This window comes from Corvus cornix, chromosome Z (assembly GCF_000738735.6).
Source record: "Corvus cornix cornix isolate S_Up_H32 chromosome Z, ASM73873v5, whole genome shotgun sequence".
Lineage (NCBI taxonomy): Eukaryota > Metazoa > Chordata > Aves > Passeriformes > Corvidae > Corvus > Corvus cornix.
The window spans coordinates 52,960,830-52,988,210 of NC_046357.1; the positions used below are offsets into that span (position 1 = coordinate 52,960,830).

Sequence of the window (27,381 nt, forward strand, 5' to 3'; positions counted from 1 at the left end):
GCTGTAGGAATTTACTAGGCCTGATTTCAATATTTTCACCAATCTAAAATAAGTGTAGCTTATGCCAGGACACAATAACAGAGTACTTGCTGTCCTAAAGTCCTTTAAATAATATGAAGACTTCTGTATGAAATCTGTTTGATAAATTTTAAGGCAATCCTAAAAGTGTAACTTTTCTTCTGTAGCAAAGCATTTTGTTGTAAAGTGAAACATGAAAACAGCTGTTGGTGTTCCAGAGCTGTAGGTTTTGTGGCTGCACAGTGTCATATGTAACAATAACATCGTTCAGGGACAGGGGAGAAGAAAGTCAGCTGTTTCTTCAGGTTACTTTTTTTAACCCCATGCTAGTTCTCACTAGAGGGAGCGCCTGCAAGACTTGACAAGGCTTGCTCTTGGTGATCGCTCTTCTGGGAGATCACTTGGATAGCAATTTTTATATGTCTTTATGAATTTTCTTTTTTTCAAGGTTCATCTTTGTGTTCTGTATTTGTTTGAGCAGCTCCAGAGATTCGTGAATAGACTGAAATCCTGTAAAAGAATAGGAACAATTAATTAAATAGTGGTTACTTTCAACACATTAAAAGATGGTTCTTTGTCTCTGTGAAGGTTTCTGACCCATGTTTAATACAGAGCACATTAAATCCAATATATCCCATTATTTTACTGAATAGCATGGAAATGCAATAGCCGCTTGGGTTGCAAGCTCCTTGTTATTAGGAGCTGTCTTCCAATACACAGGACAATACAGTGATTCCATGATTACAGCCAGGATTGACCTCCAGCATGTGATGTGGCAGAAAGAAAACCCTGTCTGTTTTTAAAGAAAGGGGGGTTGTTTGCTTTTAAAACTATTTTTTTTAATTGAGCATTGGGAGTTTTTCTTTGCACTGTTTTCTTCAAGACCAGAGTCAAAACCTCTGTATTTTCCATCAGGTGCTGATACTGGTGCTCTGCAGTATGCCTACCAGATCACAAAGATAGTGCTGTGGATTTCCCGGAGTTGTAGTGTCTGTAAATAGACTTACCCCTCATCTGGGATGGACACTGTGTTGTTGTGCACTTCTGGGAGAATGGGAGCTCAGCTTCACCAGCTGTTTGTGCTGTGTATAAGTGTATAAAAAGGGAGAGATAGTACTGTGCAGACACAGCTTTTTTCCAAAATAGAGCTACAGAGCACCTGAGGCACCTTTTTTGAAGCACTGTACAGTCAAATACTGACAATAAAGACTGGAGAATTGTAGAATTGCAAGCTGCTGTTACCTTGCTGATTACAATAACTTTCAAATTACGGTGTAATAGCTCTTTGTGTTTGTTCAGCATCTCACTTAGGTGTTAACTTCTCAGGAACTAAGAACTAAGCAGCTTTCTATTTTTTTCTTAAAGTGTTTATTGTAACATGGCTGCCAGTGACATGTTTTTCTTTCTGGAACAATTGTTTCATATGGATTCATTTTGTCACTGCTGCAGTCTAGTTAGTGTTCAACTGAATTGCTTCATAGTGCTTAGAATTTTAGAAATTCCAGACACGTCTCTGATTTCCAAGTTGCCAATCTGTGCTGAAACACAAACAGCTGCTGAGACAGTGGAGAGGCTGCCTCTGTCCCCTTCACGCTGCTCTGCACCTCGTCAGCAGCCTCCTTTCCCCCTGTTGCAGGGTCAGCCCTGCCAGAGGACTGTCAAGGGAAATCAGTCCTTGGACTTGAGTTTGAAGACAAGCACGGCCAAAGTTTGGTATAAACAGATCTCTTCTGTCCTTATTTTCCACAGGCTTATTTTCAACTTCTTTGAAGTAAAGAACTCTCTCAGCACCAAAATCTATTATTCTGAAATTTCTTAGCCATGACTTTCTTTGAGAGCTATCTTGTACTCACTCAGGTCTTGTAGACAGCTAAGCCTTGTCCTGTCAAGCTTCACAAAGGCTTTAACAGAGAGCTTGGTTTACTGCAGCCTTGGGGCAGGGCTTATGGGTGCCTTGCAGATGATGAAGGAATTGGAGGTGAAGTAAAGAGCTGGAGTACTTGATCAGTGCAGACAACCTGGAAGATGAGAACCAGATGCTTAGGCTTCAGTTGAGAACATGTAACATGTGAAATACTTGCACAGTGATTTTTAGGCATCTGTTCCTTTGGAGCGAGGACTGAGTGATTTTTTTAGATAACCTGCTACATCCACTGTGTTTCCACGATCAGCTGCAGATGGGAGGGTATTATAATAGATTAGGTTTGAGTCACACAGAACAGATTACACTGAATGAAATCTTCTTTGTGAAGACCATGTACTTAGTGACTCAGGAGAAAGTCTTTGTAATTGCTGTGAACATCGAGAATCATCTGGTGAAACAGCTCACGATTTGTGAGATATATCACTATGACTGTCCCCATAAGAAGCAGCTGCCAGATATCAGCAATACCATCTGACTGTTTCCCTCTTCATTTACACAATGCATGCTCTGTGTTGGGTAGCTGCAACTTACCCAGTTGCCTCTTTCTCTAGCTACTGTTGGTGGAGAATAGGGAGTAAAGCATTGAAATCATGCAAAACCGTCAAACATGATCAGGATCTATGCAAGAAGGAATGACTGCTGTCTCCATATGAAAGTAATGGGTGCTCTAAAAAATCTGGAAAACAGATTGTGAAGCTGCCTTTAAATGGAAGACCATTACCTTGAAACTCTTGTGCAAAAGTCATGCTGGCTGTTTGCAAAGACAGGTGGGCTAAACCAATACACCTTTGTGTCTGTGGTTTGTGAGAGTGAGTAATTTTATTATCTTTTTGTCTTTGTTGGAAAGTGGTTTCTGCAGCAGCAGGTTACTGTAGAAATACCTTTTTAGAATAAATTGAGTGAAATCCCATTCTCACATGATCTCTATTCACTTTGCTCTTCCTCAAACTCTTCCCAGATCTGTCTTTTAAATCTGGCAATTCTTGCATACAGGTTTTTAAATCACTTTTCATCTGATTCAACTGCTTTTCATATTTCTGTGGTTTATCCATTTGTTCTAGTTTTAGTGAAAGAATTAGAGGCTTTTCTTCTGCTCTTTTTGCTGCTCTTTCCTTTAAATACGTAGTACATTAACCTGTCTCCTGCTACCCATATGTTCAGTTGGTCTTGGTTTCTAATCCCATGTGTGACAGCACTGCATAAAACACAAGGAGAGGTCTGGTATCCCGCAGAACATGTGAATCCTCTCTTCCACAATGAACCAAATAAAGTGGGAAATTTATTTTCCTGGCTGGACCAGGATAAAGATGCTTTTGAATTTTTTTTTTTTTTTAATTTATTTAAATCCAGTGATTGGATCTCACACTGTACAGTGTGAGACTCTGAACACAAACAACCCTTTTCAAGTTGCTTTCATGGGCCTATCTCAACCCCAAGCGTTCCAACCAAAAAAGTGCAATGCAGTGGTGTAAACCCAGCTCAGATGCTGGCGTGAATAAATGAGGCTGAGCCCTGTAAGAGTTAGCTGCCTAACTGCAGGACAGCAAGCCAATACAGCTCTTGGAGGCAATTCCCCCTTGATGGTATGGTCAAACCTCAGCTGCCCATCTGCCCACCTTTTGGTCTTCATGTTGCACTGAGTCCTCTGGTCAACTCCAAATCAGTCAATATGGTCAAAATCCTCTGACCTTCTTTAGACCTTGCAACACAAGTGAGTCCTGTGGTTCTGCCTCCCAGGGAAGGTGTTTGCAAACCTGGCAGAATTGTGGTGTTGGAACGCACTCTGAGTTTACAAACACTGCTGTGTGGTGCAGGTGGCTGACGGAGTGAGTCATTTCCGTGAATAACTGAGCTGCTGCCCTGTGCTTCCAGGATGGCTCCTCCACAGTGGATGGAGCCTGCCAGCTCCATCGTTCCTTGGGATGGCATGTCTTCTCAGACTGATGTGCAAAGCAGCGTTGCTGAAGACAGCTGCCAGAGCAGAATCTGCTGAGCAGAGCTGCCCTCCTGGTGCAGGCTGAAGCTCATCACCTGCATTTCTCCAGCACCCATGCTGAGAATTCCGTTAGCTCCCAGGGACTGAGCTGTGCTTCCACTGAAACAACATGCAAAGGAGCACCATGCACGCCTCTGTGTACATGTATGTGTGCGCAGAAAAACAAATGCATTCCTTATTCAACTTATTTAAGAGGGCTCAGGAAGATTTAACCCTTGTTAATGCTTGTTAATTTTTTTGTCACAGCAGTCTGTCGTAGGGGAGAGTAACCACATTTATTGGTGTGTTTTCCGCAAAATAATCACAAAATCTGTTAGTGGAGGAAGGAAATTCAAATGATAGCTTTGAGATACCAGCTGAGAAGTCAGAAGTGTTTTTAATATCTTCCTGGCTGCACTAAGTGTTGGTTGCATTGAGTACAAGAGATTATCATCAGACAGAATAAATGGAGATTGAAGTCCAGGAGCGTAATAGTTCTAAGCAATTTCTGAATCTGTTTTGATCTGCAGCCTTCATCCTGATGCGAAGATACGGTGATCATGTTTTAGTTGCTTTTGAACTCTGAAGTGGAATTAACTCTACATGGCAAAGGAAGAGAAGCTTTAAAAGCTGTGAAGGAATTAATTAAAAGGCTTGGCCCTGTGCCAAGCACTAACTGCTGCTGTGGAACAGAAACATGCCATGTTGTTACTGACCACACGATGGTGAGGGTTTATTTAAGTTTAAAGCATGGCACAGACAACCCCTTCCTTTTCTGAGCTTGTCAGTGAATGATACTGGATGGTGTCCCATGATGGCACCAGTGCTCACCTTGGGACAGGGAAACACCATGGGGTTACACAGACATAAAGTGGTGCCATAATCCAGGATGACTTCATTTCCCAGCTCTGTGGGATCTCTGTCTTTTGAAACAAAAATCACTTGGATGAGGCTCAAGCCCTGATTTTGCTGTTGGCCCTGCTTGAGCAAGGGGTTGAACCTTATCTTGCAGATTTCCCTCCCAAGATTAATCTCTGATTATACTCTGATTATAACTCACCATTTTGCTGGCTGTGTCATAAGGCACCTGGTTTTGTGTTGGATCTCAGTTTTTGTGTGTGTGATTTGGTACCTCCTGGGATCAGGGTGACACGAGTGTTGCGTCTCACTCCTGCTCCTGGCATGACTAGAGGTCATGCCAGTGTAGTGGGATGTCATCCTGGAAAGTCTTACCAGTCTTTCCTTCACCAAGTTAAGCAGCCAGTGCCTGTCATTTTGATTTTCCTCAGACCATATCGCCTGTGCTTCTGTACACATCTGGTGAGTGAGTAGCTGATCCCTGAAGTCATTTAGAATACTTGTCAACCTAAAATTATGGCTACATCTTAAGTCAGTTTTATGGAGTAGTCTTGAGTCACTTGAGTAAATTGTTTAAATTACTCCAAATCTCCTCAATAGCTTCCCAGTAACCCCTAAATTCAATTTTTTCATCAGTCCTTATCTTGGAGGTTGTACCTACAAGCCAAATACTATTTCTGCAGTGCATCTACTTTAGGAAAATATCTGAGGAGTGAAAAATGTTAATTTTGCATTTGAATTAACTCTGTTTGAAGAAACTACACCATCCCATTTAACACAGACAGAATTGCTGGGCATCAGCGAGTGCAAATATCTTGCAGTTTGAAAAATTAGGTTTGTAAGGATAAAAATCGCTTGGGCTTAAAACAAAAAGAGAATGCCGAGTTGCCTTTAAGGCAGCAGTTGGACAGACATGTGGAAGCCCACACAAAGGTATTAAAGCAGGCAGCACACAAAGAAGACAAACCAATGTGCTAGTTTAAAAACAGTCCAGTTTTTGGTGGGTGGGAACAAGCTGCTCGAAGTTTCTACTATGTCCGGCAGAGAGCCAGTCGCTGAAGTCTCTGACAATGGGCAGGTTACTAGCCCAATTAGAAAAGTTGGTAATGCCTCTGTGATGACATATTTAAGAAAGGAAAAACTGCAGGTAACTCTCTTTACTTCTCCCCAGGGGTGGTGAGGTGGCTGCCAGGGCCCATCCCAACCGGGGCCTTCCCGAGGCTGGGGCCCTCTTGAGGCCAGGACCACACAGCCAGGGCCACCTGTGCGGTGCCAGCGGAGACCATGTGGCCAGTGATGAAAATACAGCGAACAATTCCCTGACATGGAGCACAGACAAGATTAACCTTTTCAGTGCAGCGAAGGTCTATAAGAACTTTTCAACTGATAGAACTTGAGAACAATAATACCTACAGACAATAATTTTGTTCCGAGTCAGAGAAAAGGGAAAAGTGAGAACATGTGAGGAGAAGACCATGGCGGCACTAAGGTAGGTGCAAAGGAAAGAGGGGGAGGAAGTGCTTCAGGTGTCAGAGCTGAGATTCTTCTGCAAGCCGTGGGGAGGACTATAATACAACAAACTATTTCCCTGTAATTCATGAGGTGCATGGGGGAATGCAGAGATCCACTCACAGCCCATGAGAAAGAGTGCCCACGCTAGAGTGAGCGGATGCTGAAAAGCTGTAATCTAGTGAGAAACTCAAACAGAGAGAGAGGACCCTTGCTTCCAGAGACAGAGAACCCTTGCTTCCAAACTAGAGCAACTTATTCTTAAAAGACTAAATCCCATGAACTAAAATGACCCGTGCTGGGCAGCTGTGGGAAGACTGCTTGGCCCATGGGAGGGACTCACATTACAGCAGGTTGGGCAGGCTGCTGTTTGTGAAAATTAGAGCTACATTAGAGAAATTCACAGAGAACTGTATCCCACGGGAAGGACCCCACGGCACAACAGAAGAACTCCTTTCCCTGAATGAACTGAAGAAAGATTCTTAGAAAGTGAAAGACTGACCAAAACCCCATGTTTTGTCTCCTTGCGCTGCTGGTGGGAAAGAAGGAGGGGCTGGGAAGGAAAGGTGTTCGAAAGATTTATTTTAGTTCTCATTACCCTTTTTACTTTTAATTCTGTTAATACATTTTCTTTATACTGTTTAAGTTTTGAACCTGTTTTGCCTTAAAGTGTTTTTCCCCTAATCCTTATCTCAGCTCATGAAGTTTTTCTGTTAATTTCCCTTCCTCTGCTCAGCTATAGCAGAGGAAAATAAGTGGATTGTTTTTTGTGGGTTGCCTGGCAATTAGACAGCATCTAACCCTGACAGCAAGTATCACAAAAATTTTAATGTCATTGTGTTAATTTCTAACACATGCCTTGAGGAGAAACGGAGAACTGGGGAAGTAATTGACTTTTCATAAAGTTATTTAACAAATACTGAAAATGATAGCTATGAATGATGCCAGCAGTTGCCTCATGAGGTTACAGGGCCTCCATGGTTCAGATCAAAAGAGCACAATGGTCTCTAGGATGCAGATCCTGCCAACCTCAGCCAAGGTGCTGAGGAGGATGAAAGCGGCTGGGGTCAATCTTGAGGGACACACTTGACAATGACAAAATGATTATGATTTATAATGCAATTATAAATATTAATAACATTAATACTTTATATTCTAGCGTGAATGATTTCTTATTAATAATACAACAGTTCCATTTTAATTTTATTTTGAACTTTCACCCATTAGTATCCCTCCTCCATAGAGCTTACAAAAATATATGTAGCAGGAGTGAGGCCACAGATACAGATAGTTTGCCACACTCTTTGGCCCAGCAAAGATTTGAAATATTAATAAAGAGATGCTTGTGGATATTTAATAGGAGCATACTCCAGTAGTACTACAGTGAATTTCCATATGTGAAAATAGATCTATTGGCAGTTGAAATTACTTCAAGCAGTGGAATGCAGCTATTCTAACCTAACTGACCCAAAGAAATAAGAGATAAGCATCCACTCTTATGTGAATGGTCAGATTTCTGAGCAAGGCTCAATTCCCATGAAATCCTGCAGTATGTTTAAAATTCATCTGGATTTCAGTAACAGTATCAGCTTGTACATTTACAGCACAGCTGCAGACTGCAGTCAGAGAGGACTGGGCTTTAAAAATTATTTTGATTTGTCAAGTTTTATGCAGAAAATTCAGTCTGTTCCAGAAGTTAAATTTTATTTCAGTTTTCTATAAAAAGAGCACATAAATCTGGCAGACTTCTAAAGCAGCAATGTAAAAGGAGACAGACATTCCCCAAAGGACATTGATTTCAAGTAGATTTTATATTAACTGGAAAAAATCTCAATATTTAGTAAATAAATATTTTGTATTTTATTTTAAATATGCAATGCTAACACATCTTAATATCTAGAAAGCCTCCTTTCTTCAAGATCCTATTTCTGGTCACAATTTTAGTAGGGTCTCATTAGCTCAGCTTTTACTTCAATTCAGTTTTCCAGTTTCTTTTCTGACATTGTTCTGGTTTTATCTTTCCTCTTACATTGGTTACATTTCTTGTCCCTTTCACATCATCTTGACCTCTATGATTTACTGCTCTCTGACTTCCTGTTTCTCCTTCTCTTTTCCCAGCTTTAATTTATTGACTACTTTAGCCCATTATTTCCTCATTCACCTGTATTCATTTTCCTTTCTCTTGATGAGAATTTTTTTCTGTTAAGGTCCCAGCCTATTTTCACTGCTGAATAGAATCCAATTTAAATCTTACTTAAAATAAGTCTTTACTGAATTGCTTTGTCATTTTAAGGGGTGGAACTATTGCCTTTGAAATACTGTTAGTGAAGGATCATTATAATTAGATTTTAATTTTTTTGCACTAACTCTGCTATTCAGTGCTTAGCTGTTTTGCATTGTTCTGAATATGGGTGCCAGATACTTTTGTTCATTGCATCCTTCCCTGGAGCTCCCTCCTCTCTGAACCTTATCAAGATTAATGTCTCACCCCAAAGGTACTTCTGAACCTGTAATAGCAAAAATACACTAGGTAAGTGATAAACCACAAAACTGTGGGCACATGAGCTTGTGCAGCCATTCTGACTAAGGTGTGCCCACAGTTAATTGATTTATATCTTTCTTCTTACAGGTGGCATTTAGTGCCTCACTTTGTCAATTAACTTGTGAGACAATACACTTTCATTTTGTGTTTTCATTATTTTATGGCATAGACCTTCATTAACTTTCTCTTAGTGTTTAGAATGGATGTTGATTAACGGGTTTGTTCTGCTGTTTCATGGCAGCCTGTCCACCACATTAAAGCAGTCAGGGTGAATTACCATAATGAAAAACCCTCCATCACCTAGCTGACAGCCTAAATAGACCAGCTTTTTGTCATCCCCTGATGATGTATAGACACTGCGGTACACCTCTGGAGTGCATAGATCAAGGAAATGCAAGTTAGCTGCCGATAAGAGAGGCAAAGGCCAGAACTTTGATCAAAAGGAGCTATTGATTTGAAAAACAAGGGGACCAGGGCTCACTGCTCCCCTAGGAAACCCAAGGCATGAGTTGCAAGACTCCACAATCAGGACACAGCGTAAGAAAGAAGAGGATTAATTGAGCAGACATAGCCTCAGTTACAAGAGAAAGAACCTGAATATTCTATACAGGGAATACTTAAAAATAGAGGGTTTGAAGGTAGGATATTGAAGAGCCCGAGAACCAGTTTTTCGTATGGGGTTAATGCAATACACCCACATTACTGTGTAGCTGGAGGGGTGAGAGCCCTGCCTGAACCCACAGATGTGGTAAGCTTTGCAAAGACCCTCAAGTGTTTTTAAAGTGTCTCAAGACTTGATGCACCTCAAGTCTTTGTGCCTTCTCAGGTCTCATTTTCCCTTCACATAACATCATTATTGTGTGAAAAGTGGTTAAATGCATTATTGTTGTTTGGCAGATTGAATGAGGAGGAGAATGGGGACACTTGGGACTTGCATAAATGTTACTGTAATTTGTTATTTACCAGAGGACACATTCCACAGCTTACAGTGAGATCATGATTTTCCAGTTATAGAAAATGGAGTCTGAGGAACATGCAAGCAGCAGTGCAGATGGACTGAGAATTGTACAGAGAGTGCAAGCTTGGAATATAGATTTAAAAGTATACAGAAATAAAAGCCTCTGATGCTTATATCAAAACACTTCATTAGAGATGGAAGTATAGCTACCTGCTATATATATATTTCAAACAGCTTTATCATCCTAAGTAATTGTACAAACACTGTGTATTGGACTCCTGTACTTCTCAAAGTATTGCATTTTATGAAGGGTTGAACAACCTCACAGGTGCACACCAGGGCTTTTGATTGCATAGTATTATGTTGGACCTTTTCCCTGAGCAACAGGAATGTCCATGAGATAAACTAATACAGTTGTAACCATCTGTGGATTGCTTATTCATTTGTTCATTCATTTATTATTTTCTCAGTGTGTCTGAAAAAAATGAATAAGTATTTATCAGAAGTGTGGCTTTTTTTACAGTTTATTACCTAATTCTTGTTAGTGTAATACATATTCCCATGCCAAAAGAAATTCTTATTAAGAGGTAGAATGCAAATAAAATATATATTTCATTCAGTGGGAATGCCAGCATAGCTAGGATGTTGAAGGCTGTTTTTTAAAAGATCACTGGTATTTGACACATAAATATTTACATGGTGTAGAAATGTACTCAGAAGGTCTGAACATTAACAAAAAGCACCATAGCAGTCAGCAAGTATTCATCTATTTTTCAAGGAAAGAATAGACACAATTTGAATTAAGAACCAATCCACATTAATCCTTTGTACATGGCAGAACACAGGAGGATATATCATCTGCTGTGAGAAAGAGCAGTGACTCCATTTAAAGTTTATTTTATCCCAGATAGTATTGGATTAAGGTTGGGCTACAAATAAAGAGGAAAGCTGTCATCACAAGTTTGCATTTGGAAGGTTTCAACTAATTCAGTATGTGTAAATTACATAAACATGAGCATTTGTCTCTGATCACTCTGTACTCTTCTGAATGTACATAGCAATTTTAAATCCTGAAACTCGAGAACAGGAAAATGTGAAAAATTAATGATGTAGTGGCAGTCCTCTGTCAGTTCTGGCTTGCTTCTCAACCACAATGCTGGGGGCAGGTACACAGTTACAGCTTGGCATTTCCCAAGGGGAAATTCAGCAGCAAGAAAAACAAGAAAGCACTGATGAATCCTGAATCACGTAAAACTACACTATGCCTTAGCTTAATGCCAATCATCCACATAAAACTGCATTATAATACTGCTGTTGAAATGCCAGTAAAATGGCAGGTCTGGCAGTGCAATTCCAGTAGCTTTTAATGGAGCTTTCCTTTAAAGTAGTTTTCCTTTTCCTCATTATTAAAAAAAAAAAAAAAAAAAGGGCTAAGGACTTTGTTTCCAGCATCATAAGATGATTACTTTGGTGTCTTCATTGTAGATTTTCTAGCTTCAGTATTGTTCTGAGATCCCCCTTCTCAGATGTGGGAAACACTAACCAGTGCACCTAATATCTGGACAAGGAAGGAAGAGGAAGAGGGGGCCTCATAATGTTGTTGTGGCCCTTTATGAGTGCTCAGCCTCTTGTTTTTTCTGAGTGTGGGTTGGTTTTTTTCTTCTTCATGCAAGTAGAAGTGGACTGGTCATTTTTCCACAATTACCCTGTTTTCCTGCCTTCCCCAATTGCTTTTCTTTCCTCTGCTGCAGGCAAATACGCCAGCACAGAAGATGGGACCAAGCTCCAGTGCAGATGATGAAGAGAAGCATCACACCTAGGAAAACACTGGGGAATGAGGTCTTGGCTTTGCTAAAAGCATGTTGTCTAGGGAGCGTGTCAACCTGAATTTAAAAACATCAGGAGACTCTTGCAGGATCACGTACTTTGTTCTAATGCAAATCAACCACAGTTAAAATGCCCCCACATCCTTCTCTGCCAACTTTGGATGTGTTGGCTTCAATTTCTCATCTTGGATTCCTGGGTCTCTGGGAAGTAGTCTGGAATCCTTTGGTACCCTACAATTTTTTTCCTTTCTCTCCTGGTAATTATACACAGAAACAAAGACATCTCTGGATGCATTTTTTTTCTATAAATTATGCAGAGATACTCAGCCAGCAATTTTTCTTATCCCACCATCATATTCCTGGCTCTTCTTTATACCATATCATTTTCTTAATTTCAAAAAGGGGACGCTGGGCTTGGTACACTATTCTGGTACCAATCTCTGTGCCATACAAAGAGTGTATTTTAGCTCCCTGTTTCTCTGTGCTTCTCTTGCCCACAGCCATACTCCTGGCATTTCTGATGCTGCATCATGTAGAAGTTCATGCTAAGTCATTTACCTGCTTTATTCCCTAAACTTCTCATGGGAGACTCAGTCATGAAACATCCCTTGTTTGGAATCTAAAGCAATGTTTTTCTTCAGTCAGACTACCTTAACAACATTTCTGGTTATTCTTTATTATTGCCTCATCCTTACTTGACCTATTTTTGTGTTATCCTTAAATGTCAACTGCAGAGTTTTACATAAAAAGTGTGTAAGTGGCCTATGGAGGTAAAAACAAAACCAAAGACAAAACAACCCAAAAAAACCAACCAAACAAAAAAAACCAAACAAAAACCCAAAAACAAACAAAACCCAAAACCAAACAACAACACAAAAAACCCACAACAAACAAAAACAAAAAAGGCAAACCAAAACAAAACCAACCCCCCCCCCCCCCCAAAAACCCCAAAGAAATATGCTACTTCGAGAAGATTTCTTCTTTAATGATTGTTTTTCTGATATATCCGTTCAAACAACTGTTGATCTATGTACTCTCTTCCATAGCACAGTTCAACTTTGTAATCATAGTACTTGTGCTACAAAGTGCCCCATGGAAGTCCACACATGTTAAATACATGGAATTACTTGTACCAATGAAAATTTATAATCTCACCAAACGAATAACTCAAGTTTACTCAACCAGAACTACTTTCCAAAGAAAAAGTACAGATTTTATTGAAAAAACTGGAGAGGGTAAGTAGGAGGAAATAATTACTTCAGATGAAGTGTAGACAAGCTGGAAAAGAAAAAAGTCACCAAAATTTTAAATGTGTGATGAAGAATAACACAGGAAAAAATATAGTTATTTTTCCCTGGCTTGAGATTTTTTTCTGACATGGAGAGTGTGAAAGCTCATATCTGGGACTAAAATGGACATATAAAATGAGTGTGAAATACTCTGAATCGGCTCTGCATCAATGGGCTAGCAGAAATTAAAATGAGTGTCCTAGTTTAACCCAAAATGTTGTTGTATTCCATATTCACCCGTGCCCAAAAATTGGTACTTTCATGCCCAGCGGTGCACCCAGAAATGGAACTGCAAGACTGGGAGGTTTGCCAAGGTCCCTTTAGAAGGTCAAAGCACCGGAGAAAAGCTCTCTCCGCTTTGTTTTATATTTTTAATCTTTTATTCCTCTCTCGCATCTTGTACTGCCTCAAGGCAGGTTCCGCGAGTGCTTGCCTGCAGCTGCAGCCCCGCTGGGCCAGGTGGCTTCACTGCGGGCCGGGCTGCTCCAGGGCCGGGAGAGCAGGCACCGAGCCGTCCCAGCCGCGTGGCTGTGCCGTGCCTTGCCTGCCCTGCTGTCTTCGGCCACCAGGAAGGCGAAGTGCCTCCACGAGTTCCAGCCCGTGACCGACTACAGCCGCTGGAGCGTTCCAGGCTGCCTTTCCCAACGGAACTGCTGCCGTCCTACGGGATAAGCGGTGAAGGGGGGAGTAAGGCTGATTCCACCTTCCCTTTGTCTCCCCACACAAGGTTGCCCGTGGCAGCCACCCTGCCATTCTGGGTTTCCCTTTGTTCCTGAGGATTTTGTGAGATTTAGTGATTTGGTACCCTAGTAATTATTTGCTTTTTTTCGCTGTTGCTACTTTGCTTGTTAGTAAACTGTTATTTTTTTCCACTTATTTCTGCTCGTATTCATTTTCTCCTTTTTTGTGGAAATGATGGCTTAAGAGGCCTCTTAGAAACAAAGACCAGACAGGAGTAAAGGATTAAAAGAGGTAGTTATTTGAAAGGCCTTCAAAGGTACACCCTGGGGACCCTGAAGCTATTCTCAAAAATGGAGCCCAAGATGGACCCCAGGACACGAGTTCTTCACTCTTTTATAGGTTTGGTTCATTTGCATAGCAGGGTTAATTCTCCAATTAAAGCTTCAGTTTTCCCCTCAGCTTAGCCCCCCCCCCCCGACCCCCATTAGCAGCTCTTTGGTTTATAACTTTTTGCCTAGGACACTCTAAGTGTCCTTGGAAAGCAGGGCCGCAGAGGCTTTGTTATGTCTACCTAGCATGAGAGAGCAGAAATTAACAGGCTACAAGAAACCTCAGAGTCACACACCAAGCAGTACAGAATTTGAAAAATATAAAGGTTAAAACCTAAGGCATCAGAAAGGCATTGGTTGAAACTAAGGGGAGGTAACTTATTTTAGAGTGTCCACCTTTTAAAGTGTCTTAAACCAAGACAGCTTGTCACTCTTCCACATAGGTCTCCAGTGCTAGATGTATTTATGGTCAGATGTTGAACTGCCAGATTAGTTTCTGTAGTGTTCTCGTTTGCATCTCAAAATTAGCATTTCGAAATAGGATTCAATAAACCATTTATGGGAGCAGGTCATAAAATCACAGAACCACACAATGGGTTGGAAGGGACCTTAAAGATTATCTTATTCCACCCTCCCTGGGACACCTTCCACTAGATCAGGCTGGTCAAAGCCCCATCCAGTCTGGCTTTGAACAAATGGGGCATCCACAACTTCTCTAAACAACCTGTTTCAGTGCCTGAGCTTGTTTTTGTTTCTTGGGGAAAGTAACTACATTTTTTCTCAGAAATCTATATCTGCATAAATAATACATCCATTTTCTCTTTAAAAACACGCTTTAGGTTGAAAAGTGTGAAAAAAATTAAGAAGTGCAAAAATCGGGATATTAATTTTCTTCTCCCCATCAAACACCTGCAGTACAGTGCAGCCCTTAAAGAATAACCTACTATTTTGTCTCTGGGTGTTTCCTGGCTGGGGTCAAGAGCTAAGTGGAGAAGGCATTTGCACGAAGGGATGTCCTTAGCACACCCAGTTCTGTGCAGGGCAGGGTTTGGTTCCAGCCATAGCACGGACCTGCTGCCAAAGAGCTTTACAGATACGCCCAACCAGCCCTGAACGAGGATGCAGGCCAACAGAAGCAGCTCTTCAACATCTTGTTCTACCCTTATCATTCAGCGTGTGGCCTGGTATCTGAATCATTGCAGTTTTAAAAGTCTGATCTAAAGATGGAAAGAGTAGGTTCTTCTGAAGTGACTCATCCTGATGGTATCTGAATAGGTCACAAATATTAACTTCAAGAAACCCTTGTGCAGTTTCTGTGACCTTTAACAGACACAGAGAGGAGCCAGGAAATTATTTTTAAAATCTGATTTTACTTGTCAGGCTGAAAGGAGAGGCCTGGGGCTGATATTTCAGTGTAATTCAGCACTACGCAACACTCATCTGCATGGCTCTTACCCCTTTTTAAATAAGTATTCTATTGTGTAAAAATAGAGTTTCTTTTATTGGCATTTTGGTTCAAATGTTCCCCACTGAGTGGATTTTATTTTTTAATAATATAGAAAAGGACAGATGTGAAGGAATATTTCAACTGTCAATGCCTAAAATTTGCAAGAATTTTGCTGATGGGTTTGTTGGTCCCACAGGCTTGTACCATGACTGGAGCTGTGGGAGGGCACAGGGACAGTCCTGCTAGGTTTTGTCATAGTTGTGCCAGTCCCGCTTTTCCAGCAAAAGGAGACGGTTCAGCATCTACCAAAACTGGGGCACAGGTGAAGGAGAAAGCTGTGTGTCTTGGGGTGACTTTATGACGTGTATCCCATACCGCTACCCCATGCTCAGAAATTAATTTTGTGCCTTTCTATGCCTTTAAACTGAGCCTGAGAGGGGGGAGGAAAAACTGAGCAAAACTTCTTCAAAGCAGTTTGCAGCTTGTTCAAGGTCACACACAGATAGAGATGGCTCTCTGCATTCAGCTGAGGCAGGAGAGCGACAGCGGAGGGAAGCACCTGGCTTGCTCATTTTCCAGCCAGTTTTTGGCTTTCTTTTTCTCTGAAGAGAGATGGAGAGTTGAACTTTTGTTTCCTGGGACTTTGGTTTTTTTTTATTTTTTCCTCTGCTGGACTGTTTCAACATCAGAATACATTGGGAGGACTTTCCACCGAGGCCTTGGCCCTGGAGGTGGGCCCCAACACCCTGTCCCAGCTCCAAGGAGGGGGAGAGAGAGATCTACAGAAAGACTCTGAAATTTTCCCAGTTTTCTCTCTACAGTGAGAGGTTTCATTATTTAACATTTGTATCGTTTTTTTCCTGTGCGTTTGTTAAATAAATAGTTTTTATCTCTTTCACTTTCCTTCGAGGAAGAAGTTTCTTTTCCCGAACCTGGTGTGGGAGGGGTGGCTGTAACCTGCCTTCTCTCAGAGGATATATTTCTAGATTTGGCCAAACCGGCACACTGTAATTACTCTGAAATAAAATGTAATTAAAAATATGTCCTTTATGCACCTATTCCTTGCCCACCTTGCACACAGAGCATGGATAACCAAAATATCGAGTATACTGGGCTTTCCCATTTCTGTGCTGCATCAGAAAATAATGTTCTCAAAGGATGGGATGTACTGCACAACTCAAGTGTATTTCTGGCAGTGTGTTTAATACTGATGCAAGCCTGATGCCACAAGCCCATGAAGACAGAGGCACAGAATGGGACCACCAATCCCTTGCTGCCACAAGCAGTACAAGACACAGTCATTCATTAGGGTGGAAAGCAGATGCCTTGTGTTTATTGAGGGAAATCAAAATTCTCCTTCTCCATCTTGTTCCCTGGACTCCTGGCAGCACACCTGGAGCTTGCCACCCCTGGGTAAAATGGAGCCATCCTGCTTGTGGTTGATGGTCACTCTGAGCCTGTGTGCAGATTCTGAACTGAAACATGATTATCTTATGGGTGAACTGATGGCAGGCACATCTCTCCTCTACCCCAAGACTTTTAGTAGAAATATTTTTCTCTTGCAGTTTGCAATCCTCTCCTGGCATGATGAAGGATGTCTTTATCAAAGGTCTGATCTTTAAGACCCTTTCCATGCACAACGATTCTATAATTTTCCACTTGACACTAATTCTTTTGATGTCCCTGGGACATTTCTCTGGCTCTGGCAGAGGAATGTGTTTAGTCAGGCTCAGTTTCATTCTTAGTGGCAACAAGCATGCCAGCATTTTCTCCAACAGAGTTTTTTTGAAGGATACTCTTCCTGCTTTGGGGAAAATTGAGAGTATGAGTCAATCAGATTTCCTGATGGAACCTTTCTTTTTATTTTAATGCTTGATAAATTAACATTGCTCAAGCACTCTGATTTGCTACATGCCAAAAGCAATTCTCCAAACCTCTACTAATTCTTTAAAGGTTTTGACATGTTCTCACTTCAGTTTTGTGTGCTGTCAGTGCTCTACCCTTATAAAATCCTCACAACCATAATACACTAAGCAAACACGCACCTGAGATTAGGACCTAGAGAAGTGTTATTTACAACCTAGGGAAAATATTACCTTTAGATGCTTACAGCATGTTTCTAGCAAAGCTGTACTGCAGATACTTGATCTGGATAGTGTTAGGGGAACTGTTTAAAATAATAGTTTATATCTTAGGGTAATTTAAAATAATGTCTTAGGTTACAGCGTAAGATGTAACCAAAAGTATGTATTCCATCACCATCTGTTAAAACCATATGAGGCAATGTTCTTCATCTCTTCCATGACACATCCCTGATTAACTCCCTCCGGGAGATAACTTCTGTTAATGGGCTATCAAGCCTCACTGCATGACTCACAGAATTACATCATCCCTTTGTGAGATGCTCCGCCCAGGGGGAGGAGCCAAGCATTCCTGCCTGGATATAATCTGGGGTTTGGAACAGCACGCTCAGCCCTTACCAACTGGATTCCCGGAGGACAAGAGCTACATAACCACCACTGGACCTTCCGAGGAAGAGCAGACCCTTCTACAGGATCACCACTTTGACAGAGCCATATCTATCACTTCAGGAGGACTGCAGCCACCATTTAATGAGACTGCTACCACCACCCTGACCGACAGGGTGTCAGATTGTATTCTGACTCCGTCAGTTTAACCCAGTGTTTCTGTATTATTGCCTTTATCTTAATTTTCCTATCAAATTGTAGTTCTGATTTTGAATCTCTCACTGGTTGGTTTCAAACTAGTACAAATAAGTAAATGGTTTTATAGCATTGCTTACTACCATAGTATCAAAGTCTTGAAAATAAAATCAGTATGAAATTAGCCCAGACCCTAAGTTTAACTCAAATTAAATTCAGGTGAGCCATGATTGCATAGTTCTTGACATAAATGTGTAGGAGATCAATTATTTCTTGAAGTACAAAGAAAACCAATTGTATGGTGAATCTAGTGGCATTTGTAAGACATTTGAGGCTTCAAAGACAAAAAAAAATCTCTGAAATTCTATTTCAGAATATTTTTGTATTTTGCATCTTTGCCTGAAACAGGTGTTGGTAAATGTCACATATAAATCTGACAGATAATAGCAAATAATCAAAAGTCTTCAGGCAGAAGAAGGGCAACCCATTATGCATCTCCAGTACAAAACCATCTATCAGTTTCAATAAAAGGTGAGCCTGAATCTTCATTGCCATCTGTACTGAACTTTGAAGAGTTTCCACAATTTTTGATTGTGCAGAAGTTTGTATAGTTTAGAATATTTTCATAAGTAAAAGTAAGAAGTAAACCCTGACTTGAGTCTTATATATTTTACATTAGAAAGAAATACACTCACTCTTTATTTCCCTTGAACAAAATATCCTGCATTATCTCTATTTCCCTTGAGCTCAGTCTCCACACTCCTACAAAACTGAAGGCAAATACAATCTAAGCCTTTAAATTAAAACACCACCAAAACTCATTAATCTGCTTTTTATTTCGTATCATTTTTTTTCCTTTACTTTCCCCAGCCCCCTCCCCTCTGTTTTCATAAGTAACTGCAAGTGCCACTATACAAGAACAAAATCAGAATCCAACAGCAATGTAGTGGCCATGGTGAGAACTTTGCTGCTTCAAGCCAATATTAGTGCTGGATGGATCATGGGCTAGAGCTGCACCACTAAAGCAAGGGAAATGCTCTTCCCTATTACTTCAGTGTCCTGGCTGAGCTTTTTAACAATGCCTGTGGTGTGGTTTTTCAGCAGCCACTCATCAGTCCCCCTGTGCTGATAACCTTTGCTTTCCTGGAGGTAGGAGACAATGTCATTTTTGATTTGGAAAGCCTGATGGAGGAGGAAAGCCGTGGTCCTCTCCTGACTGGATAATTGCTCTCCAGCAGGTGAGCTCTGTCTCCAAGGCAATGAGGAGGGTCTATCCTATGAAAACAAAAAACACCTGTGTCATGCTAGACATGGTCAGCATGGTCTCCTGTCTGCAGTGGGGCCAGTCTCATCCCAGCTGTCAAGGCTGACTGTTGTACCAGGGGCTCTGATACTCCCCCACACTTCTTATGCATCTCTGCAATACCTCTAGTAACAGCAGCCTCTCCCTGGAGGGCTAATTTGGGCATTGGCTCCCTTAATGGTCTTGGAGATGTAAATGATATTTTGGTAGCAATTATGCAAAACCCATACAGCATAAGGATCTAGGCTGATGTTCAGAGGCAGAGGCTTTGAGGTACTTCTGTAATGTCATTATTGCAGTCCTCATTTTAAGCTCTTCCTGTGTCACTTCAAATAAAGGCAAAAATAAACACACTCAATGACCAAGGTCAAAAACACCGTGGTGGATACAGTGATTACAGAACATCCCCAGGTTCCTGACTGAGTGTGGGCAAAAGGAGAGCTCATGCCAAGTACAGCAACTCCTGTGCTTGGCTTTCCTTTGTTTTATATACAGCAACCCACTGTAAAGAAGTCTGAAATCCTACAAGTTTTCTTACAACTACTGCCTCTGATTGTGCTGGCTAAAACACCTGCTGAGCCAGGGGCACAAATATGCTCAATGAAACAGACATAAATATAGAAGAGAGGAAGGATATGGCAAGGATCTGAAACTGGTAGCTAAGATTGAAACTCCATTTAGATCAGTATAACCTGGAATTTGAGGGAAAATGTAGTCACTATTTACTTTTTTTTTTTTTAATTAAAGCCAGAGAGAGGTTTAATTACTGCAGCATGTTGTCCTGGAAACGAGGTTTGCTTTATGTCTTAGTTTAACCTAAAGTGTGTATATTTTATGCCCTCAATGTGAAGTACCCTTTGACCCTGCAGCTTACCTAAAATCTGTAGCTTAAAGGTAAGAAAAATACCCAGTTAGCCATTTGGGAATGAAATCATTGTTATTTTCTCTCAATCTCTGTTTTTACATTGCTGTAAATAAGAGATCTGATGTAAAGATAATTTAAGAAATAATAATAATAATTAAAAAAAGGTGGATGTCCTGGGTGCAGAAACAAGTGGTTGGAGTTTTCAGCGCTGTCTCTTCGATACCACCTGCATCACTTCTGAGGGGGCAGTTTCAGCAGAAAAAACAAAAAAGCGCGGCCAGAAACAGAAGGTTTGGCATTGTTCCTGGGCTTGCACGAGAGGGTGTGCGAGACCAGGGGTCAGGACCCTGTTACTGCTCAGCTCCAGGAGACAGCCTTGTTACACCTCAAATGCAGCCACCACTACCAGAACTGTCAGTGCAAGAGCCACCACAGCTGCTGCCACTGGAGAGCTGAAGTGGGCCTGAGTCCTGCCACGTGGCCTGAAGTCATCGTTTCAGCAGCACAGCTCCTTGTTTAGACAAACTAGCTTTCAAAGTTCTGTTTTGTCCCTGCTTTCTGGGGTTTTTTCTGGGGGGGAAGGAGGCGTTGGTTTTGTTTTGGGTTTTTTCAGACTGGGGGTGGAATTTAAGATGCAAGAGCCTCCCTGATATATTGTCTTTGTTTTCCCACAGGATGAGCATGCAAGAATGGTTGCCATTTTGCCTTTGTTTGGTGATCAAGTTGGGCACTGTCTTTCAGAAGTGTTTTTGTTTGTTCAGAGGTGAATACCCTTTTATGGATAAAACACTCTCTCTTTTTGGACACTATTTTATTACTATTGATGGATTATTGCAACTTTTCAGTAAATTTTGATTCCAGTTTAGAATCTCTCCTAGTTTTCTGTTCCTTCACTCCATCATTGGAAGGGGCAGGCATAAAAAGGGACAGCTTGAGTGGGTTTAATTTTCGAGCAGGGTTTTAAACCAGCACAGTGAAGAAGAGAAAGTTCAGGTACCCTGTCCTATCAATACATGAAATGCTAAGAAAATAGTTTAGTGACTGAAGTGCACCTAAGTTTACTCTGCAACTAATTTTATATCCATATGGGCTGTGATGATGTTTTGGAGCTGTCTTATGTCTGTGTTTATCAGGATCTGCCTTATGTTCTCCTGCACAATTAAAATTTGAAAATACACATAATCTTTGGCAGCTATGATGTACCAACAACATCCAAACACTTAATTTCAATCTCTTCTTGGTAAAACCTCTAAATATCAAAATGTGTGAGCTCTCTTCTATTGGTGGCAGCAGAAGTCACTGGTTGAAAATGAAGGGTGTAAGAGTAATTAAAATGACTATCTATTTTTCCCTTCGGTTTTGAAAAGCATCTTGTTTCTTAAAAACACAAGCAAACAAAGAACAACAACCACAACTAAACCCCCACCCCTAAAAAAAAAAAAAGATAGTGTTTCAGAGGAAAATAGTTGTGTGAGAATATAAGTTCAGTAAAGCTCACTGGTGTAAATCTTGCCCTCCATAGTAAATCTCAAGACCTGAGCTTGGATTCTGGCCATGGCACCTTGACATTGCTACACAGTCTCACCTGGCTTGTCCATGTCCGTGACTGTAGATGGCAGTACATGTGGAATAGAACACCCTAATTCAGGGCAGTCTTAGATAAGTCAGAAACGAGTTTTACCTACCAAATTACAATTTTTTGTGCACACAACCAACCTCATGCACTACAGCTTTCCTGGTATACAGCAATGCAAGAGCAATGGCCCAACTTGAGCCTGTGCTCTGCTAAGGAGCTACAAAGGACTTCAACGTATGAGGTCCGAAGCTTTATTCCTCTTAGCATCTCTGCCTATTCACCTGTCTTGCAGCTAGTTTCTTCCTGAGCAGTCACAGGTGGTTCCCCTTGGACCCTTAACAGGTAGCTGAACTGGCACAGTGATTCATGTGACCAGAATAGAAGGGTGTTGCCTTCCCATCCCTCTCCCCTGTTCTTTCCTCAGATCTGCACAGGTAGGAGAGTTGAGGAGGCTGCAAACGAAAAAAATACACCTGAAAATGGAAACCAGTTGTGACTCATCAGACCAACAAGAAGTTTTGCTTTCACCATTACTGTTTCATGAAGGGTTGAAGACTGATAAATGCCAGTCACAGGCAGCATCCAAACCTGGGGGCTTCTGAGTCTTCATGCCACTGTCCTGGAAGCCCCCACTAGCTGTCCAGATTTGCAGCAAGCTGTTGTCAGCTTGGATAGCATCTCTAAATGTGAGCATCTGGCAGCACAGCAGCTGGCTACTTCATGTCAACTTCCATAAATATCTTCCTCGTTAAGAAGGCCGGAACTATGAGCACCCTCCTCTACCCTCTGCCAGCTTGTGTCAGTGTGAAGACTTGTATGCATAATTAGGGTGATACAACACTCAATTCCTCTTTCAGAACCAGGAGACTTACCAAAGATCTAAATCCATCATTTACAGAATGTAACTTCTGCTACAAATATGTAATGTACATTTTTTGTTTGATTTTGTTTGGCTTTAGTAGAACCCACACAGGTTTAGGAGGTTCAAACAACTTTATTAATGACCTTCTCCAAAGACACTGAGCGTGTGCAGTAAGCTAGCCCTGTAATCCAGTACTCTAAATGCATCCATTTTTATTAACAGTCATAATTAACTCCTGTGTGGGAAATGTTTTCAGATTCCAAGGACTTCGTAACCTAAAAGTACTTTTCACCTGTCATTCCTCCTGTGCTAGGGTGCTTTCAGGAGGCAGAGCTGTCTCCTGGGGCCCAGAACCAAGGCAGATGAGATGGTCTATTCTGCAGCTGAAGTGTTAAAGCATACACACTAATAGCTCTGAGCATCCAGGTATCAGCCATCAAAGATGCTGCTAGAAATTGGAGGAAGCTAATTGTATAAGAGGTCCCTGGTCCTGGACAAGCCACAGTAGCTGCTCCCATGAGACTGAGGTTTAGAAAGCTAGGAGGAAATAGCTATATCCAACCCTGAGCTCAGGTACCTACGGGATTGTCTTGGGGTGACTTTATGATGTGTATCCCATATCGCTGCCCCCTGCCCAGAAATTAATTTTGTGCCTTTCTATGCCTTTATACTGACCCTGAGAGGGGGGAAGAAAAACTGAGCAAAACTTCTTCAAAGCAGTTTGCAGCTTGTTCAAGGTCACACAGACATAGCGACTTCTTTTCAGGTGTGGCAGGAAAGTGAGGAAGCACCTGGCTTGCCGGTTTTTTTTCCAGTCAGCTTTTGGCCAGTTTTTCAGCTTCTTTTCTCCGGAGAGAGACTGAGAGTTGAATTTTTTTCCTTCCCTGGAATTTCAGATTTTCTCCCTTTTCTGCTGGATTGCTTCAATATCAGAGCACATCAGGAGGACTTTCAACCGAGCACAGAGTGCCTGGCCCTGGGCCAAGACCCAGCTCTGAGGAGACCAAAGGGAGGACTCTAACACTTTCCCAGGTTTTTCCTCCACAGCGAAAGATTTTACCATTTAACATTATTTTCCTTTCCCGTGTGTTTGTTAAATAAATAGTTTTATCTCCTTCACTTTCCCTCGAGGAAAATTTATTTTTCCTGAACCTGATGGGGGAGGGGTGGTTGTGCCTTCTCTCAGAGGATATATTTCTAAATTTGACCAAACCGGAAAAAAAGAAAAGCATGTCGAGCAGTTGAAAGAAGAGAAACTGGAGAAGCAGGACTAGTGGGATCAGATCCACAGTCTGGGTCTGCAGATTGAGGCTAGCAAAGATGGAGGTAGGAAGAAGAGAATAAGAGGTAGGTGAAATCAATATGGGTCATACTGCTCTCTAGCAGGATACACATGGAAGTGCCTCTTTGTGACAGTGCCAGCGCCTCTCCTACCCTTGACAAGTGACACTGACTGGCATATTCATATCCCTCTTTTGGAAGTCTCTTCAGGACAATCAAAACCAGGGCTTGCCACAGGCTGCTGGGGTCCACACTGTGCTCATACCAAGCAGAACACCACTCAAAACAGTGCTCAGTGAACAGAATGCCGTTCCCAAAACCTGAGGCTTTACAGCCTCTTGCCAAAATAATCCCTTTTCCTTTCCCCATTTTCCATCCCTCCAGCTGGGGTGCCCTCATTCTCCCAGGGTGGCCCAGAGACCTTCTCTCCCTCCTTCCCTCCCAGAAATACAGCTGGCAAATCTCCACCAGCAAAAGGGTAGCACAGCTGGGGTAGCTTCAAGCTGTGTTTCCACTTCTATCTGGTCAGAAGACCAAATAAAATTAGGCAAAATTAAATAAAATTAAATAAATTACCTTCATGCTGAAGGTCAGTGGCACTTCTCTGCAGCCCTGTATGACTAATAATTCTCTCTAAACTTGCAGAAAATTCAAGACTTTGAAGTTGCTCTGCTGTTAACAGATTTTTAACACTTTTCTAATTTCTTGGGCATGTTAAACAGATCTCATGGTAGCTTAGTCCTCACTTTCCTCAATGAGCAGACTAACAGCAATGTAGGGATACTTGCAAGGAACTACAGCACATAAGGGGGAAAATATTCAAATTGGGCATCTAGATTTTCTCTTTTTATTATTATTACTTCTGAGAGTGCTTTTGGAAAAAAGACTCGGAACATTTCCTAACAGACTTTTCTGGTGTCACAGCTGCATTTTCAACTTTGGGAAACCAAGTTTAAGTCAGGAGCCCTCAGGATTAAAGTGACAGCATGAAATTCAGAGGAGTGTGTGACATCAAGTGGAGCTGATCAATTTGTCCGTACTTAAAGTTGTTCCCTCAGTTTTATAAAGGGAAAGGTAAGCTACTGTGATGACACTCCAAAAAGGTATGAGAAACCTGTGTCCTCAACTCACAAGAAACTTGGACAGTTCCATCCTCAGTTCTCTGCTTATTCAGCAGAGAGCAGGCAGGGATATGGCTAAAAGAGAATCTGGACTTTTTTCTGGTCAAGCTGCTGACAGAGGTGTAGGTGAAAATGTATCCAAAATATAAACATTGCTCTAGGATGCTGCTCTCATTCCTGATACAGAAACTTTCTCACCAGTATGTTCCTTCCCGACCAGCCACCTCCACCATCCCTGCATGGTGTCAAAAATGAGTCCTGCCCACTGATCAAAGGACAGGGCTGAGGAAGTAGATATGCTCTTCAGAAGTGAAAAATAGCTCCCGTCCAACCCGAGTTGTTGACTGAGTTAATCAATATTTTGCATAACTCACCTATTTTTGTTTGGCTTTTGGAAATCAACACCCAAGGAAGAACTTTTATAACCAATGAAGCACAGTTCACAGTGATTATGCATACTCTAAGTTCTGCCTGCTGGGAGTAGAACACTTTGCACTACTGATGTAGGTCATGGTGCCCTTCCTGCAGTGTCTCAGTCACTCTGTCTTCCTAATTATAACCCAGCTGCAATTTTTTTCCATCTTCTCTGAGAACCAAGGGCCATTCCTGCTGTGCAGAAACTCTGTTGAAAAACACCAAGATTAGTTTTTAGGAACTGCCTGAAACACACAGTAAATCTGCCCACACAGAATGGTTTCATTGGAGCTATTTTAACTCTGATCTTGAAAGAGCCTTCCAAACCTTGCAGGAATTCACTACATAACAACATAAATCATGTGCAGCTGCCGTTGCAATACAGTGACTGACATTCACCTCCTAGATCAGTTACTATAAACATTTACAATACTTCAGCATGGGGAAAAAATGCCTGTACAAAAAAACCTGAAAGCTGGCCCTGTAGCTGTTTTTCCCTACTCATAGAAATTATCCACAGCACCTTCCATGCTTGCAGCAGCACTGGAAAAATCCAGAGAGGGAGCCCAATTAGCTGTGAGACTCAATTGCTCTGAGACAGATAACCTTGAAGAGTCATTGAAGCTTAAAATTTCATACTTTGGCCAATAAAACAAAGAGATGTAGGTGCCAACCTTTTAAAAAGAGTTCTTGTTAGCTTACTCTTCTGTCTAGTGAAATTAGCTGGTCAAATGTTTCAGATATGTGATAGAGATTATTCCTCAAGCCACATGATGTCAACAAAACCATGGACTTTTGGGGCAGTCAAGGGACCATGTGTCAGGAGTGCTCAGCATCACCACAGGGCAAGAGCTCCAGCAGCATCCAGCACGGAAACCTGCAGCACCTAGGCAGGACATGGGTCAGACCTATCCTTGCGTTAACTCCAGCATGAAATGAGTGCCTTACCTCCCTTGGTCACTGTGATGTTTCCAGCAGAAAACAAGTGCAGTATCTCTGCTGCAGACACATAAAGGTAGACATGAGTGACCCTGAGAGGAGGGGAGGGGAAAGGCATCAGTGGCCATGCAAGATGGCTCCAGCAGCTCTAAAACGAATGTGCATAGGAGCATGCAGAGATATGAGCCTATCTGGGAGACCAGCATTCCAAAAACTCCTAATATACATTGACTGTCTGTGAAACATGCCTGGTCTAGTGGTATGAGATTGCTCAGTGGCATGACAATAAGCCAGGAGCTTTGTATGTCCCTACAGACAGCATGGGAAGCCAATCCTTGCCCAGTGCTAGTGTCCTGGTTCCATCCAGGACTGGGCTAACTTCTGCAGCAGACAGAAGGAGCAGGGCCAGGACCCCGAGATTATTCAATACCACCTCACACCGTGTACTGGGGAAATGGAGTGGGGCAGTGTTTTTCCAGTTTTGCTGGGGTGTGTGGTCAGGGGGTGCCAGGTGCCACATGGTGGGCAATTGTGTTTGAAATGACCCTTACACATATATATATTCCTTTATGCTGCTTACATATGTTTATCTTTCATGGTAACAATGCTCTGCAGAGTAGTGGGATGATAAGGGTGAGATAGGGAAGACCTTGAAAACAATCATCTATCATGGGCAGAGTAGGAGCTTCAGACAAAGTTTGTTAGAGAAGCCCTCCCATCGAGTCATGAGGTGCGGAAAGGACACCTTTGTTTTCTGAACTCCTTCTCGGAGATGAGTCTAGGTGCAGCTGGATCTTACTGTTGTCCCTAAAAGCCATATTCATCACTCAGTGTGCAGTAAGTCAACCTTACACACACAGCTGAGGTTTTTACTTATTGAAGATTTGTGTAAAGAGAGTGCTAGGTGGTAAATCCACAAAGCTAGCACAACAAAACTTTTCAGTATTTTACATTTTATCTATATTTTGGAAAACAAACAAAAAATCACAATTCATTGGCTA

General features: G+C 41.7%; 1 protein-coding gene across 1 annotated transcript; it reads right to left on the bottom strand.

Moving 5' to 3' along the window:
• Nucleotides 1–433: 433 nt before the first annotated feature.
• FAM81B (family with sequence similarity 81 member B) lies at nucleotides 434–21,785 on the bottom strand. The gene is given in 10 exon segments (XM_039567577.1): nucleotides 434–530; nucleotides 2,862–2,943; nucleotides 2,946–3,054; nucleotides 5,151–5,283; nucleotides 5,937–6,094; nucleotides 13,333–13,560; nucleotides 19,070–19,245; nucleotides 19,248–19,294; nucleotides 20,197–20,209; nucleotides 21,773–21,785. Coding segments are annotated over 10 exon segments (1,056 nt in total).
• Between the last annotated feature and the right edge of the window lie 5,596 nt (nucleotides 21,786–27,381).